The following is a 17342-nucleotide window of genomic DNA, read 5'->3' as shown; positions in this document are numbered from 1 at the left end:
ACATATGACAGTCCCGCCATTCTGGAAATTAACCTTGTGAACCCACGCTGCACTGCCTCAATAGCAAGAATGTCCTTCCTCAAATTTGGAGACCAAAACTGAACACACATGGTCTAGTGACCATCACCTTTCTGAATGCTGCCCTGACATAATTAAACTCCCATCTCGCCAGAGGGACAGGCGAACAATACCCTGTGGTACCAACCTCTAGCCCACTGACACAGCTGAAGTACATGCATTGCATCTAGCTGACGCATCCAACAGAAATGGTGAATGGAAAAGTAGACAAGGCAGAAATTGATGCTCCTCAATATTCTGGTCTCAATAACCTTTATTATTTTCCCACATTACATCAATTACACGGAATTCAATTTTATTTTAATACAGATCCATTTACAGAGTTAAATAGTGCCAGTATGCAGCAGCTACTAAAAGCAGTGTGCAGGCTTCATGTCAAATTACATTAATTCACAAAATTACACTCATCACAGCAGGTTAACTTTGGAGCTTAATTACAACTGCATTTAAACAACCCACTGCTGAGGAAAACACTTCACATTTTCAGAGTTCAGACAATACTATTTCTAAAAAAAAAAGCCACTATTAAAAAATTATTATTTTTTTTAAAATGGGGGAATGAAGTTGTGGGAGGAAGTACATAATTCTCAGAGCAATGTGCAAAAATAAGTCAGCTCCAGTTTGTTTTGGAACTTCAGCTAATCCAATAGGAGAGTTGTTCCTACTGCAGTGAAATCAAAACACGGCATTCTGCAATGATGAAAAAACTCAAAAAAGATCATTTTAACTGTATTCTTGCACAAAGAACATATTTCCATTTATTTAAATAAACTGACATTTATAAATTGCACTCTATTGTATATTATTAAGCAATTAGTGTTTAGTAATTCAGAGCTGTTAAACACTTCCAATTAAACTTTTGTTCAAATGTTATCACTTCAGCATCTCTGGAATAAAACTTCAATCAAAACAGCCAGTCATACTTCATATAACGGACTAGGAATGCTTCAAGTTACAATGGTTGAAGGATTTAGATCCCAAGATTGTCAGATGCAATCCATGCCCCAATAATCAACCTCATCTTTCCTCTAAATGTCTCCTACCCTCTGTGCACTGTCTAGTCTGTTATCGTCTTACAGAATACTTGTTGGCTGCAGATTTCAAAGAGGTGCCAATTTGGGCATGTGACCCACACACCTCTAGGCTTTGAAATTTGTTGCCAATAATTGAAAATATTAAATTCTCTATTCATTTAATTTGCAGTCAGCAATAAATATATGAAAAATGTTCTTCTGTAGAGATTAACTACAGAAGATGATCTCTAAAAGTTGTGGAACAATTTACTTCAGCCCACATAGCTTGTAGTGTTGCTGCTGTCATAATAGCAGAGTTCCTTACTCCTCTAGACCACACAGTGCAGAAGGCTGAAGAAAAGGCACACACCAATGAAACCCCAACAACAATGCTCCCTTCAAACCATTTTCAAATGTACATCTACTGCTTTATGGTAACATATAAAGTAATCAAGTCCTTTTTTGTCAATTTGTGTAAAAGAAAAGCAAGAATTAACTCTATGCTCAAAGTTTGCTGATCATTCCAATTCTCACTAGCACAAATCCCGCTTCTGCCCTTTCCCAGCAGCAAGACACGATAAAGAACTAATCTGGGTTTTCCTTCTTTTGTATTGGTTTATAATAATTTAACAGGAAATTTACCAAACAAAAGAATTTGTAGAGTACCTTAGAAACCATTAAAACATTTTAAATAATCTCAGCAGAGAAATGGGCAGAGTTTCCATTATCAGTTTCTTTTTGGTGTTTGCAGTATATGGAAGGACATAGAAACTGTGGTGGTCATCAAGCAGCTGAATTGAAACATTTTCACTAAAGCACTGCGACAAACAAAGGGGACTGGTGGTGCTGGCTCATTCTTAGGCAGCACCTCAGACAATGTTGAATTCCTCAGAACCACAGAATACAAAGCTACATGAAGTGCATAGAAACCCTTCTCAGATTATGCTGGCAGCTCTGTCGTGCTGGCAAAGGTCACATGTAGAACACGTGCACGTAAACAACCCAAAAGGGCATTTACAGTAACTGACTGGATGTGCACAACAGGAAGAGGGTGCAATCAATGAAGGAGATCACAATCAATATGCGATGTTTACCTCCCAACAAATTGGTTCCCCACACAAGAAAAAAGCATTATGCAATTACAAATGTCACTACACTCAGTATCTAAGCTGCTGCTAATTTGGTTCTGACAACGCTAATTAGTCTTGACACTGAAAAGTACCAGTGCAAACTGTGCAGATTATTTTGCATATGTATTGACATTACTTATTGAACAATGCCCAGGAAGATTTATTTTCGGACAGATGCAACAGAAAAACAAAATCTAATCAACATCACAAGCATCAGCACTCGACAGCTTCACATTACAGTACATTCACTTCTCAGACACTACAGTTAAATTTCTCTCCACTCTTTCTCTTCACCACTTGCATTAATGATGGCTTTACAGCATCAGTCCTGAGAGCACTGCCAAATGCCTACATGATTCCCAGTTTTCCATTAGTTTCACAGACACTGTTAAAATACTGTACTAGAATTTGGTCATTATTTCCATGTGCTTACTCCAACCATCTTGAGTTCTCTGAGGGTAACTCCGCATAATTGTCCAGAAAACTTAATTTTTTGCTCTTGCTTAATAAAAATCCACGAGGCAATGTTTCCCAAATCATGGCCAATCAGGAACTTGCCCAGCTTCACACCTACTCTGCCTCTCCCCTACACAAGCAGCCGACAGAGATGCACAACAGAATGCAATCAGGAATAGAAATAGAAATTTAATTCTGAATCCAGACCTGGTGTTCAGATTGCCTGGCTATGTGCTTGAGATAACTGACAATGTGCAAGAAGAATATTCAATTATCTATTAGAGGAACAACCAGTTTTAAAACACAAATACATTTTGACTGGATTTTAGACCAGCAGCACGTAGAGCAACAAAGATGGACCCTCTGAACAGAACTTAGCATATTAGAGTCACAACATAGTGCAGAGGTTATTTACAATCTATCTGCCTATCGCAAGTAGTCCTTAGCAGTCTCACGTTGCTACAGATCTTTACAGATGTGTGCGTGTTCCATCAGCTCAGCAATTTGCCAAAGCCAGGATCTGGAGGACAAAGACATATGTGGCAGTTTGTATCCACCCTTCTTGATTGCAGGACCAATAAGTTAGTGAACCTAAACCTATTGACATTCATGGCTGAAAGTTTCCATAGCAGCAACAAGCTGTTGCCATTTCTCTCTCTGCCACACAGTTAAATAGCCACCCAGGGAGACTTCTTCAATTATTGATCTGAACTGAGTCCAGGAGCTGTAAAAATCAAAGATGTGTTTTAGAGTTCCTATATTGCTGCAATTTAAAGTTTTATTGTAAATTGGGTACAGAAAATTAATGTTTGTGCCATGCATAAAGACTGTGGCCAATGTCTGGACTGAACACAGGTGAACTGGCAACCCAGTGACTGAGGCAGGCATCAGAAATCAAGTCCACACTGCATGTTTAACATTGCCAGGGGTGAGCGTTGTTGCATACATTTTATTGAAGTTACTTTGGGAAGGACTTAGGCAACTCACTTTCTTTATTAAATTAAGTGCATGGAGTTTGATTAACTATGGATCTGTCAGAGGACAGTCAGTGTATGATTAACATTAGCAGGTACACAGAAAGCACTAGCATTAAAATAGATTAATAATTGCTCATGTGAAGTGCTCAGCTGTAAATGTCTTTGGTAGAATGATTTATTGAGAAGAATTTCATCTCACCTGGTCTGGATGATGTAGAGTTGGAGACCATTAAAAACCATATGTTCCTCCACTCCTTCAGAATCCTCCCAAAACCTGACACCATTACGTACTGGTGGAACAGTGTCTCGCTCCCCCAATTTGTGACTATCAACCAACAACTGCCTGCTCCCTTATCTGGGTAAGCAGCTGATGAGGGGCACGTTAAGGCCCAAGAGCCGGGCTGCATATTTGTACCTTCAAGTGTGTTTCACACCTGTCTAATGCTAACAATTCCAAGAAGCCAAACTCCAATTACACACTGCAGATGTAATTTGCAGTTGCAAACCTTCTGTTGACAGCAGTCACTGTTGTAGATTTGCAATGCTGCACTGACCCCTAACTCACTGAACACAAAGCAAAAATGACAAAACAATGCAGTGAAACATTATTAAACAGTCTTCAAAGGACAACCACTCCAGTTAGTTGTTCAATTAATTGCTGGAAATGTATTGGTTCCCTTTCTGATAAAAGTCACTCATGAGAGTACCTCTATTAATAGAATTATTCAAAATAATACTTTGCTAAGCAAATACTGAACCTCCAGAATAATTATTAAACAGCAATGAATATTCTAATATGTTTCTAATGAGACTAATACAGCAATTGTAAACAATTAAAGTACTGATCTGAAAAGAAAAATTATTCATGCATTAGATGGCAAAACTAATAACAACCAGCTGTTTGTAACAACTTAACTCTTTGGCACTTGGTGGTGAATCTTTTGGCACTGTCATAACAATGAAAGTCAGGGGGCTAGAAATTTGTTTAGACAGTTCCAAAGAGCGCTGTTCAGTTGAAAACTTGAGTTAACCAGGAGTAAGCAATTTTTGAAGTCCTTTCTGCATACCTTACCACCCTCTAGGGTATATACCTTTTCATTTATTCAGGAAGATTCCTATGACCCTTATCACTTTTTTCTGTCATAGAATTCTGCCACAGGTTGCCAAAACAATGAACTATCCAAAGTAAGTCTGCAGAGATTTTTCAGTCTCCTACTCTGAAAAGTGTCATTTCTTATTCACCTACAGGGGGAAAAAATCCAACTTTAATTGACCCAGAGTAATGACTTTTAACCAGGCAACAGTCAAACTCCATTTTCATCTTCACTTAAGTATGTGATCCACTACAACTGGAAATCAACTTTACATATGTCAACTTTGGACTCGATTGTCGGGTGCAGACTCAGTCTTAGCCACCCTGCCCAAGAATCATTCCAGGCTGCTGCAGGTCTCCACCATATCTCACTGCTTGCTATTCACCGGTGCTTTGGTGAGATCACCCATATTCCTAATCAGACCAAAGGCACAGGTAGATCAGGTGTACAACCATTCCTGCATTACCTCTTTCCCCAAACGATTCTGCAGATACGTGTAACTCTGGGCCTGCCTCTTGTTCTCCACCAACCTCTCCAATTCCACTAACCACCTACTCCTCTCCTCTCCACTCTCCATTCACTGGCAACACTGCCTTACAGCAGGAAGAGTAATGCTTCTATGGTGATACATCCCTTTAATGTTTCTGTGGTAATAAGCCCCTTTAAGAGCTGCCTACAAACATATCTGCTGTGTTACAATGTAACAATGTCAGAACTTGCAACAAGTTGAAAGAGAATGTTGTGTGGAAACTAACAATGATCTTACATCAGTTTTAACACAAGGTAACGTTCCATGAAGTTTGCATTTTAAGCTCTCATGCTTCATACAACCTTCACAAACAATGTGAGGATAGCCTGTAATGTTGCTTTAACGCCAAGAAAACATGGTTTGGAGCAAATGCCAAGCCAGGGATTTTAAACCCAAAGTGAGCAGCTGGTGGCTAGTGTTGTGAGATTCCCACAAGCTACACTTCTGAAGCCCAGCGCTATTTTAATTAGCTCTGCACTACTGCCTCTTTAAGCCCTAAAGAACCACCTCACGTTGTGCTTAAAAGGGATTTCTGGGGATAGTGTCAAAAGTTAAGAGTGAGTGGTCTGCAGTGGTTGTTAACAATAACTGCCTTGTCCGTGGTACAGACTGTACACTGCTAGTATTTATGTTAGGAAAAATCCTTGGTCAGTGCTCAGCTATCTGTATTCTGCTTGTTTTTATCCAGCATTTTCATGTAGCAAACATCACACAAGATGGAGCACACAAACTGGTCACTGAAGGAATATTTTGAGCTGACATTTAACACTTAGAATACCTAGACAAGCTGATTTAGAGAAACAACTCCAAGAGATGGGGCTTTCAGCTGAAGGTGTGGAAGCACAGGATGGATGCCAGCCAGCAGGCGAAAGGGCACAGTATGAAATACAAAGCTGCAGACACAGCAGATTGAGAACACTCAAAAGATAAGGAGTCCAGATGAGTCAGGCAATGAACAGAGATTGATTAGGGCAAGGCTGATGGATGGTGGAGATTGATTAGGGCAAGGCTGATGGATGGGCTCCGGTGATGTGAAAAAGGGTAAGGGTGTGTTTTACAGTAATGTGTTTGTAGCCTATTTGGGAGTGACTGAGTGTGTACGGGAAGGTGCTCTGACAAAAGGCTGAAGGGAACAAAGAGCATTACAGGAAATCAGCTGAAGCTTTGTTGATGCATAGGTCATAGGACTGAAGGCACAGCTCAGGTAGAACATGCTACAATAGAGCCTGGCTGAGCTAAATTCAATGGAATTTGAGATTATATTGTCAAAAGAAGCCAAGTAGGAAGAGATTGGATATTCTATACCAAGCTGGAGAAAGCACTGGTTTGCCCACATTTTGAATTTTCAGAAACAACTGGACACAGTTTTGCTGCTGTGACTCAGTTGGTTTGAATATCACCAATCAATTTATGGCACAGCAGTTCAATGCATTATTCAGAGAAACACAAGACAACTATATTTGCATCATGCCAACTACAGCTATATATCTCAGGTTATTTATTATCGAGGCAAATAAAATCATGGGGAGCATAAAGTAAATGCATCTATCTACTTTCAGGTTTAGATAGTTTAAGGTGAGAGGGTACACATGTAATAGGAATATAAATGAGGCAATTGGGGCAAATTTATATTTACACAAAATGGTGATACATACGTATGTGCAATGAGCTGCCAAAGAAAGCGATTGAGGAAGGTACAATGGCAGTTAGACAGGTATATGGATCGGAAGAGTTTGGCCAAAGGCTGGTAAATGAGCTGAGTTTGGTTGGCATGTGCCAGGGCCAATGGGTTTGTTATCATGCTGTATAACTTTGTCTTTATTCTGCACCAAGTCAGATACTAAGATTGATAATCAAAAGCTTGGACAGAGTTAGGTTTTAAGTGGTATTTCAAAAAATGGGTAAGAGGCAGTGTCATTTCAAAAGAGCATTTCACAACTTGAAATGATTGCTATTTGGCCACGCAGGATTGAGCTGCAACACAATTACAGGCGCATGTGATCGAGCAGCCAGATTGCTGTTGGTCCTCGCAGGGCATGATTATATGAAGATGAGAGGAAGTATTTGAAAGCAAAGTTGAGAATTTTAAAGTCATGGTAAAGCTAAGTGGGAGCTAAGTGAATACAGGAGTCACTGTTGGGCTGCAAAGTAGTGCTGATAACAAGATTATGGAAGCTCTAACAAGTGTGGCTGGCCTGAAATGTGCCAGGATAATAGTCTGGTGGTAATAAAAGCAAAAGAAATTCAGCAATAAATTATCTGAGCAAGTCTGATCTTGTAGAGCTACAGAGACAGCAAGGCAAAGGTTGGACTGAGAGTACAGATATCAATAGCTGATCTGGAAGTCAATTAGGACAGCTTGAGGATGATGTGGCTCAGTCATTTTTCCAGAAGATTGGTGGGCTGGTTTCTGAACAAAGACAATCATCTTCTCAACATTTTACAGTGAATTTTAGTTCATCTAATACTACATGCTGAGCACACAGTCTAGAAATGCAGAGAATTTGGAGGTGAGAGTTTGCAGGGACAAATGGAAAATGACATTGTGTTTTCAGTATTTCCAAGGATAGATCTGTGGGGTCACCAGAGGGAATAAGATGAGGAATGCTATCAGATGGCTCTTCATTAGGAGTCAAGGTGAAACAGCTAAGTGTACGATAGTGAAGAAGTCTTGATAATTCAACCCACTTGTGCTGATGACATCAGACATCTCCATCCTACTGCACTACACTGGCCAACGATCGCCTCTTTCGAGTCATCTGAAAGACACTACTGGTTTGTACAATAAGTATAAGCAGGCTGGGATTTTCATAGACAACTATCCTCCAAAGCTGAAAGTATGGAAATCAGTTGTATGAGCTTGAGCAATTACCTACCATTGAGGTCACTAAGAGGCAGTGCCTCAAGAAAGTGGCATCAATAATTAAGGATCATCATTACTGGGATATGCTACCCTTGTTATTACCATTAGGTAGGTGGCACAGGAGCCCGAAGACATATACTCGATGATTTAGCAACAGCTAAATGATCCATGAACACTACCTCATGGTTCCATTTTTGTACGATCTATTTATTTTGTAATTCGTTGCAATTTCAAGTTTCTGCTTGAAACTGTTGCTGCAAAACAACACATTTCATATCGTATAAGACAGGGGATAATAAATCTGATTCTGAAGAGAGCACACCAGGGGAGGTGTGAAGGTGTTCAGGTGGTGTGAAGAGTTCAGCATTCCCAGTGAAGGAAAGAAGGTCCAGAAGGAAAGCAAGGCATTCCTGATGTGACTCTCTGGGTGGAATTATAGGCTAGAATGTACACAGAACCAACAGATCAGGATGAACTGACTTACAACGCAAGCCCCGGAGAACATGAAAAAATAATTGCACTACCATCAGAATACAATGGACTACCTTGACCATACAGATTGAAAACAAACAGAAGGGCAAAGGTAGGAGAGCCAGATGAAGATATGCTAGCTAAATTTGGTGTCTAGGCAGTAAACGAAATATTAACAAAGGATTTTTAGGTAAATTGGCTTTTCAGGTGGGTGAAAATATTGCTTGTGTAATTAATGAATGCATATTGGTGCAGAAAAGATTCTGTTCTGTTGGGAAACACAACTACTCAGGCAACACCTGTAGAAAGGGAAAGAGTTAATATTTCAGGTTAAAGATCCCTTCATCAGAATTGAGGAGCAGAAGAAACAAATTAGTCTCGATGCAGAGGAGGTGGAACAAAGAAAATCTCAATTCAGCTCTATTAGGGGTTGCATTGCAAGTGGACTTGGAGTGAGAGGCAGGTGTCATTATAGAAATGACAACTTTGAGTGAGGCGAGAAGAGGAGACCGGGTAGTAGGAGCTGGAAAAAACTGCAACTTTTTACATGTGCATAGTACCTTCATTCCAACTCCTGATTCTCTGAAGATCTTTTGCAAAAAGTCATGAATTACTCATCTACTTTCCAAGTTAATGTTGAGGCACAGCTCAGAAAGGCAAATTTGCGATATGATTCTAATTACGAGTGAAACTAAATATGGTTAGGCTGTGCAAGTTTGTACAAGAGGGTGGCTAGTATATAAATAGATTTCCAAAAAATTACTTTTAGTATTAATTCAGTGTGCATAGTTCCACTGTACAACAAATCATTTATTCAACTATCTTACTTCCTTGCTAACATTCCACAATGACAAGCTCCCTGGTAGATTTCTGAGAGCACTTACAGGTCCATAATATTCCAGTGCCCCAAAATACTAATTAAGGCAAAAAGTAATTCAGAATTACAACAGCACTACTTGCTTAGGAAGAAACAACAAGATTGTGTGTGCTGGGATTAGGCCCCCAGCAAAACTCATTCAGCAATCTCTTGCACACTCTGGGTCCTGTAACCCTACAGATCAGTTCATTATAAAAGGAGCTTCAGTGTAGTGTACAAACAGCAGTAAAAGCTAGAATGGATTTAACTTCTGTACTTTAACTTATTTCAAGCATTCGGCGTTTTTGTGTCATAAGGAATTTGGCCGGTCACAAAGTGGCGGAACTAAGCACACCCAGTACCCTGCTCCGGAAACATGGCTCCGTCACAAAACCTGAGGACGCTCTAATGCAACCGATGTGGCTCTGCCCGATTTTTCACACCAGCGAGACTGGCAATTCAGTGCTGATTAGCAGCACTTTGGTTAGACGGCAAACTCTTTTCATTTAGGACCAGAAGAAAAGCAGCAGTTGTATCACATAATTATAGATTGGATTTGAACAACTCCCCGAGGTATAAGGCAACAATCTAACATACTACATCACCGAGTCTCCTGTAGATTTACTTTTTAACTATATTGCACAATAATGAGAACACCAACATCTCAACTTCTAAATGAAATTCTGGTGGAGATAAATCATTGAATAAATGTTCCTTCCCTTGTATTGTTAGTAGTTCCTGACAACCAACATCTAGCACAATTCCTTATACAGCATACTATTACATTGGTAATTAAAGCACAATTGCAGCACCTCCAAAAGGGACTAGAACAATAACCCTCTTCAATCATGTGAAATAATACTTTGGTTTCAGTACTGATACCTTAGATACAAGAAGTACTGTACTGTAAAAATGCAGATCTTTACAATCCAATATTTCACAGGGATCATACCACGATTATAGAAACATGGTAGCGAATTACTGGTTTGTGGGGGGGTTGTGAAAAAAAAATCACTTCCTTACAAAAATATTATTCTATTCTTTAAAAGCAAATGTCTCCTACATTAAACCTGTACATGTATTATACCCGTGATTTTTTCTTTCAACTGTATATCAGAAGCACATTTATTCTCTCTCAATTCATTCTACAGCAGCATTGTATTAATTATATCAGACCTCAACAAGTTACTTAAATGTACAGAATGTGGTGCAGATACCAGATATCTGGGCAGTAAAATACCAATCCTTCAAAACAAAGCATCCCAATTTGCTACTGTTGAAATACACATCATTAAAATACCAACAGTGCAAAAGTTGGGCCTCTGGGAACATTTGTTCTTTGTTCACTTTGTTATGAAAATAAAATCTTATCTTTCTAAATTAATCTGACATTTGAGAAAATATTGTAAATTATGTCAGTCAAGGGTGATCTATTGGTAGCTAATAATGGGAGGTTGTATAGGAATGCATACTATGAGAATTATTCAGGATTGAAGTACTTTGGCTTCTCTTACAATAAAAAAAATCCAACAGTGACAGATATCCCATGTTTCCTATATTGAATTTACTGAAGTTTAGTGTATGATACTAGTTTGTTCTAATCACGTGAGCAATTTAAAAAGGGGCCAGATGAAATAGGTCCTCTTAAATCATAAGTGCAGCAGTCTGTATGATAGTGCCATAGTTTGGATGCTAAACACCAAAGGAGAAGCCTGCCTGCCTTCCAAGGCTGACACCTGGGAGCTGGTGATAAGACAGGAATGTCGCCGCATAGTTGCAAGCACATTAACCCCATTCAGACCACGGAGTTTCAGCACTGAAGGCCTATATATGCATTGCAGTTCAGGAATCACTTGAATTTAAATTGCTGTATCTTCACGGCCTGAAACAGATTCAGATCAAATTCATCACTCACCTATTCGGTCTCTACTAAGTCATGTCATCTGCTGTCACAGCTTCAATGTCCACAATGTTCACACAAACTGATGCCAGCCACAACCATCAAGTGTCACAGGGTCCCAAACTCTCTGCATTTTCTATTTATGTTGTCTTAAGTTACATTTTTCACAACAACAAAAAAAACATATCCAGACATCTAGTAAGGAATGAGGGTGATGAAATTTAACAACGGTAGGAAATGGAACGTACGACACCACATCAGCTAGTCATTAAATGCCCATCTTACATTGAATTTCAAAACGTCTCGTGCAAATACAATCAGAAAAGTCATCTAATGGGCAGCCAATACCTTACTGTTCATTTTGTACAATCAAACTTAATTATCTAGATTAGAAGACTAAATTACCTGTTGTTCCAATAACCAACATGTTGAAAGTTCAGTGACTCAAGATGGACCATTCCATTTCATTGTTTAAAAATAATGCCACTCAGCACCTAGGCACAGAAGCCCAAAGTAAAAGTATCACAAACCCTGTGTTCTGCTATTGGAAATTCAATCTGGCTCATTTATTGTTGTTTCCCACATGGAAATTATTAGTTGCAAGGGCCTTCTGCTTTCTCCGAAGATGATCCCTTCAAAAAGATTTCTGTTGTATCAGTACTGGCCAACTTAAGAGAACAGAGTATAACAACTGCAGTGATATCTGGTGCTATCTAGCCCCAGACACATTTTCTTCAAAGTGTTAACAATTTAAAAACAAAACAAACAAAAAAAATACTGACAGTCTTTTGGAATGATTGGGAAAAGTGGGAACTATTTTGTGATGAAGGTGGTGGAGGCAGGGTGGGTAGAATGGGGAAGAGGACGGTGATCCAAGTTGTAGTTTCCAAAAACTGTGCTGTTCAAGTGACACACATAATCCTGTGGAACCAGGCTGGATGTATCGCTGAGGTGCTCCACCTTCACTAATATTGTCTGCTTGGTAGCATCTCTATTAAGGTCTCTGCTATTCCCAGGAAGTAAACAACTTGTGCAATACCAAATAAGGGGGCGATAACTAGTGCTCTGCAGTATGCACCCTTCAGGAAAGCTCCAGGTCCTTCATTTCTCCAGATTTTCCTATAATAAGCAAATACAACAAGAAATTAGTATTGTTCCAAGATTTTCAAAAACAGCACATTTTGTGATCTAACATTGTTGAATATGGATCGAGCAGAGCCTAACAAAAAATTAAAACAGAAGTCTGCTCTGCTGAAGTGCAACTACACAACTGAACCCCAGTAAGTTCTCAATCTCTGTTACATCTCTAGCAGGGGTCATTAATCTGGCACAATGATTGAGACATACAATCAGTGGCTACTTGAAATGTTCAGAAATTGCAGTTAATCCAATAATCAGTAACAAGTTAAGGTGCACGATCAGCAAAACTTCTCGGCTAGTAATGGATAAGCAAGAATTTTTGGACAGGGTTCATATAAAGGGCAGCAGCTCCAATACAAAAAAGCTTCCTCAGTTAACAATTGTGAAGTCAGAACTTTCAAGCTTCATAAACACCACCAATTCAGTAAAGCTATTATTTAGCAATCCTGATCTTGGTGTTACTGCAAAGCATTGACATGTAGTAAACTAAAATAATATAATAAAAGACGTACATAAATCTGTGGCTTGTGAGCCTAAACAGTGAACCATTAATAGGCTGAAGGCAGAAATGTTGTAAAATACTGATTTGCATTTGTGGCCATCAGCAACCATTGTCTTCCTAAAAATATTAATGTAACTTAGCCTAAGAGTAAATTTCTTCTTATGTAGTAAGTCTGGATTACAAAAGTACCTTTACAATGCCAATAATATCCTCAATATTTTTGCACGAAATGGCATTACAGTTTTCTAAATATTAATCACAACTTCATGTGAAAATCTACTGCTTTTGTCTTGCTCCTCTAATTCTTTCAAGCATTTGGCCTCTGTTGACTTCATTGCTTTGCTGGCCAGACTCCAACCTTTAATAAATAAATTTCACTTTAGTCAGATCTTTGGTGCATCACATGCAATGCAACGCCATGTCCGGATCATTCACCATGCTTTTCCGTTCTAGCCAATACTCTAATTCTAAATTACATCAAATTTAGACTTCTAAGTAAATCCTTGCACAGCCTCACCCACGCTGACGTCTGACTCACTACAGCATGTTTTCACTTCCTTGGTTATGATTAGAAAAGCTTATCTATATCTCACATCTGTGCAATTCCCCATCACGTATCCTTTGGTTCTCCATTGGCTTTCTCCTGAAACCCAACCTAACCCAATAAATTTCCACATCGCATATCAATCTTCTGTTACCCATTACGTGCTATGATTGCTGTTCTACATTAAGGGCATGCTAAGAATTGCAGATGCTTGATGACTTGAAATACTTAAATCATTATTTATTACCTGGCGCAGTCAATTATTCCTGAGTATGTGTCTTCATCCAAACCCCTTTGAAGGGATTGAAGCCTGGTCTTTATTACTAAATTAGAATAAAAGACAAAAAAAAAGTTTTCACTGTAAATAACAAGAGTAATTTTTTTTTTGAATTAGCTTTTCATTTTAGTATATAGTTCTGGTGATGAAGATTACCTTTCAGCACTTCACCCAAATGTTGAAGGACAGCAGGTCAATTACAATGTTAAGAGTCCAGTTATAACCCTGTTTAATTTTGGGATTTACTGTTTTTCCAAAAGAACTGAAGTACAGTGATCTGTACAGAGAACATGGATGACTCTCTCTCCTCTAGCCCCAGGACACTAAGCTAAAGTATAATATCACTATCACTGCTTTGCTCAGCATAACTGAAACTAATAGAGTCTGAAGGAGCACAATCACATTGGAAACACTGCTTCTGCCAAGCACATGGCCATCAGATGGCCTTAATGCTGACCAACAGATATGATCAAAACAATGAGTTTCTCCTGGAAATCTTTTATGGGCAATAATACAAAAGCTGCAACTGTTCTTCTAGAAGGGATTATGTTGATGCTTGGAATAAAGAATTAAAATTAGGTTTATTATTACTGACATTTGACATGAAACTTGTTGTTTTACAGCAGCAGTACAGAGCAAGACATAAAGTTACAATGAACTACAAAATTAATAAATAGTGCAATAAAAAGGTAGTGTTGGTGAATTCATGGACGGTTTAGAAATCTGACGGCAGAAGGGAAGAAGCTCGAGGTTTAATAGGCAAGAAGGACGAACTGAGCACGGATTGGCTCTGAGGACTGGGATGTTACAAAAACATGGCTGTGAGGACGGCAGGATGAACAGCTGCTACAGGCTACAGGCATGGCAGAAGTACAGGTAGCAAAGAAGGACTGTAGTCTTTTTGAGAAGGGAGGACGTTACAGCAATACAGCATTCTTGGGGATCATCAAGTGAGGTTATCTAGACAGAACTGAGAAACAAGAAGGGGTGGGCCACTCTAGAGAGGCTATATTATTGACATCTCAATATTCAGTGGGAATTTGAGGAGCAGGTGTGTACAGAAATTGCTCATAGTTGTAAGAATAATAGGGAGTATTGTATTGCTGGGAGATTTTAATTTCCCCAGTATTGTTAAGAACTTAGATAGAATGGAATTTGTGCAATGTGTCCTGGAAAGCTTTTCCAAGGCAATTCAGAAAGGAGCAATGCTGGACCTTATCTTAGGCAACAAGGAAGGACATGTAATGTAGGGTAGTCAGGAAGTACTTCGGCTTTAGTGATCATAATTCTGTTAGCTTTAAGATAGTGATGGACAAGCCCACAGACCAGGGTCCTGAAACAGAGCAGGTTAATTTTGGGGGAACTATACAGGGTTTAGAAGAGGTCATTTGAGTGAGTCTGTTTGAAAGCAAAGGAACAAATGGCAAGTGGAAGGCTTTTAAAAATGTGAAAGCAAGCATACAGGAGCAGCATATTCTTGATGGAGTGAAGTGTAAACTTGCTAACATTAAGGAACCATGGCTGATAAGAGATATGAGGCTCTGGCAAAGAAAAGGAAGGAAACATGTATTGGATTTAGGCCGTCAGGATTGAACAAATCCCTTGATGACTGCAAAAATTAAGAATACTCCCAAGAGGCCAAAGAGAGGGTATGCAATGGATCAGGCAGCTAAGGTAAAGGGAAATCCCAACAGGTTCTGTAGTTCTGTAAAGAGTAACAGCAGTCTGTGCGTGCTGCTGAAGAATCAGGTTTAATATCACTGGTATATGCTGTAAAATTTGTTGTTTTGTGGCAGGACTACAATGCAATACAATAATAAAACTGTAAACTACAAGAAATATATATGTATGTTGTAATTAAATAAGTAGCACAGAAAGAGAACTGTTTATTGTGTTCAATGTCAGGTTTACAGAAGTAATCCCATTATTTTGGCTCGGTGTCTGGATAACCCAGTCTGACTGGTTTGAACCAAGAGCCAAACAGAACAAAAGAACTCACCCAAGGAATGAAATTGTGTAGCCCTTGACTACATCCAGTGGGAATCTGGCAGAGTTCAGTCAGATGACCTTGAGCCAATGAGATTGAAACGCAACATTTGAACTGCTAAGGAAAGAGTTTAAGAATGTGGGGCTTTGAATGCAAAGGGACGACTACTCTGGACACTAAATATCGCAAGAAAGACCTCTGTGCCAGTGGCTCTGAGAAAAAGGAACAATCATTTGACCAACAAGAGATTCCCTATATTAGTGTAATAAATCGGAGAGGTTGTCTGAGTGGGAATTGATTTCGAGGGAACAGTAGAATTCATGTTTTAAGTTGTTGGCCTGGGGTCAACATAGTTAGGTTGATGTTTGTGCATAGACAACAAAGCACAAGCTTTGATTAACAGTTGCGTAGTGAATTGCCTAACCTAGATCAGCTGATGATTGGTCAACACTGCTCACCCTTTCCACAGCTGATCCCTTGATGAGGGCTGGTGTCAGTTCCCTTGACTTCCCCTTCCTGAAACTCACAGTCAATTTCTTGGTATTACTGATGTTGAGAGCAAGTCACCACTCAACCAGATGATCTATCTCGCTCCTGTACGCCTCTTCATCAACATCTGAAATTCTGCCAGTGATAGCTGTGTCATCGGCAAATTTACAGATGGCAGTTTACAGATGATTTACAGATGAGCATACATCCCAATTCCCGGCATCTGCAAAATCTCTCGCATTTCAGATCATATTGGTAACATACATATCAGTAGATGAAGGCTCTATTTTGTATGGAGAATGTGGAGATCAAATTTCAACCCCCCCCCAATCCTATTCAAAAAATTTTGTCAAGTATGACTTCCTACTCACAAAGGCATGATGACTCCTAATCTGTCTCTGTCTCTCCAAATAGTGGTAGATCCTGCCCCTCTCAATTGTCTCCAGTACTTCTGCTATCAGGCTAACTGGCCTCTAGTTCCCTGGCTTGTCTTCCTACCAGTCATAAACAATGGAATATTATTATTTACCTTTCAGCCTTCGGGAACTTCACCAGTGGCCATTTATGAAGCAAATCTATCTGCAAGAACTTCCACAATTTCCCCGTAGCCTCCCACAAAGTCAAGCATGCTCTCTGTCAGTTCCTGGAGATTTATCCACCTTAATGCACTCTACGGCTGCACTTATCTCCTTCCTGGTAAAATAACTGCCCCGCAAAACATCTCCACTTGTTTCCCCTTTTCTCTTGAGCAACTATGATTTTCTCCTCCGTAAACACCAAGGAATTTTCATTAAAAATCCCTCCCTCCTCCTGCAGTTCAAGACATACAGTAAGATCTCAAAGGGGTCTCTCTCTCTCTCCCTCTCTTCCAATCTGATGAAACGAACATAGATTTCTCCAACTTTTAGTAATATCTCTCCCTCCTACCTTTTCTCTTTTTTCATTCCTCTCACCTTTTCTCACTTCTCACGGCCATCACTTCCCTGTTCCTCCTCTTCCATCCCTTTCTTCCGTAGTCCACTCTTCTCTCATATTA

General features: G+C 39.4%; 1 protein-coding gene across 3 annotated transcripts in view; it reads right to left on the bottom strand.

The window, feature by feature from the left end:
• Window positions 1-313: 313 nt before the first annotated feature.
• slc25a22a (solute carrier family 25 member 22a) overlaps window positions 314-17342 on the bottom strand; it is a 142954-nt gene continuing 125925 nt past the window's right edge. For all 3 annotated transcript variants that reach the window (XM_073049236.1, XM_073049237.1, XM_073049238.1), the window contains 2 exons: window positions 13801-13876; window positions 314-12486 (listed from right to left, as the gene is read on the bottom strand). In XM_073049236.1, coding sequence (XP_072905337.1) covers window positions 12333-12486; window positions 13801-13876 — 230 coding nt within the window. In that variant the 3' untranslated portion in view covers window positions 314-12332. The remainder of the gene's footprint in view (window positions 12487-13800; window positions 13877-17342) is intronic.

Source organism: Hemitrygon akajei, chromosome 6 (genome assembly GCF_048418815.1).
Source record: "Hemitrygon akajei chromosome 6, sHemAka1.3, whole genome shotgun sequence".
Classification (NCBI taxonomy): Eukaryota; Metazoa; Chordata; class Chondrichthyes; order Myliobatiformes; family Dasyatidae; genus Hemitrygon; species Hemitrygon akajei.
This window is presented reverse-complemented; position numbering and strand designations above follow the sequence as displayed.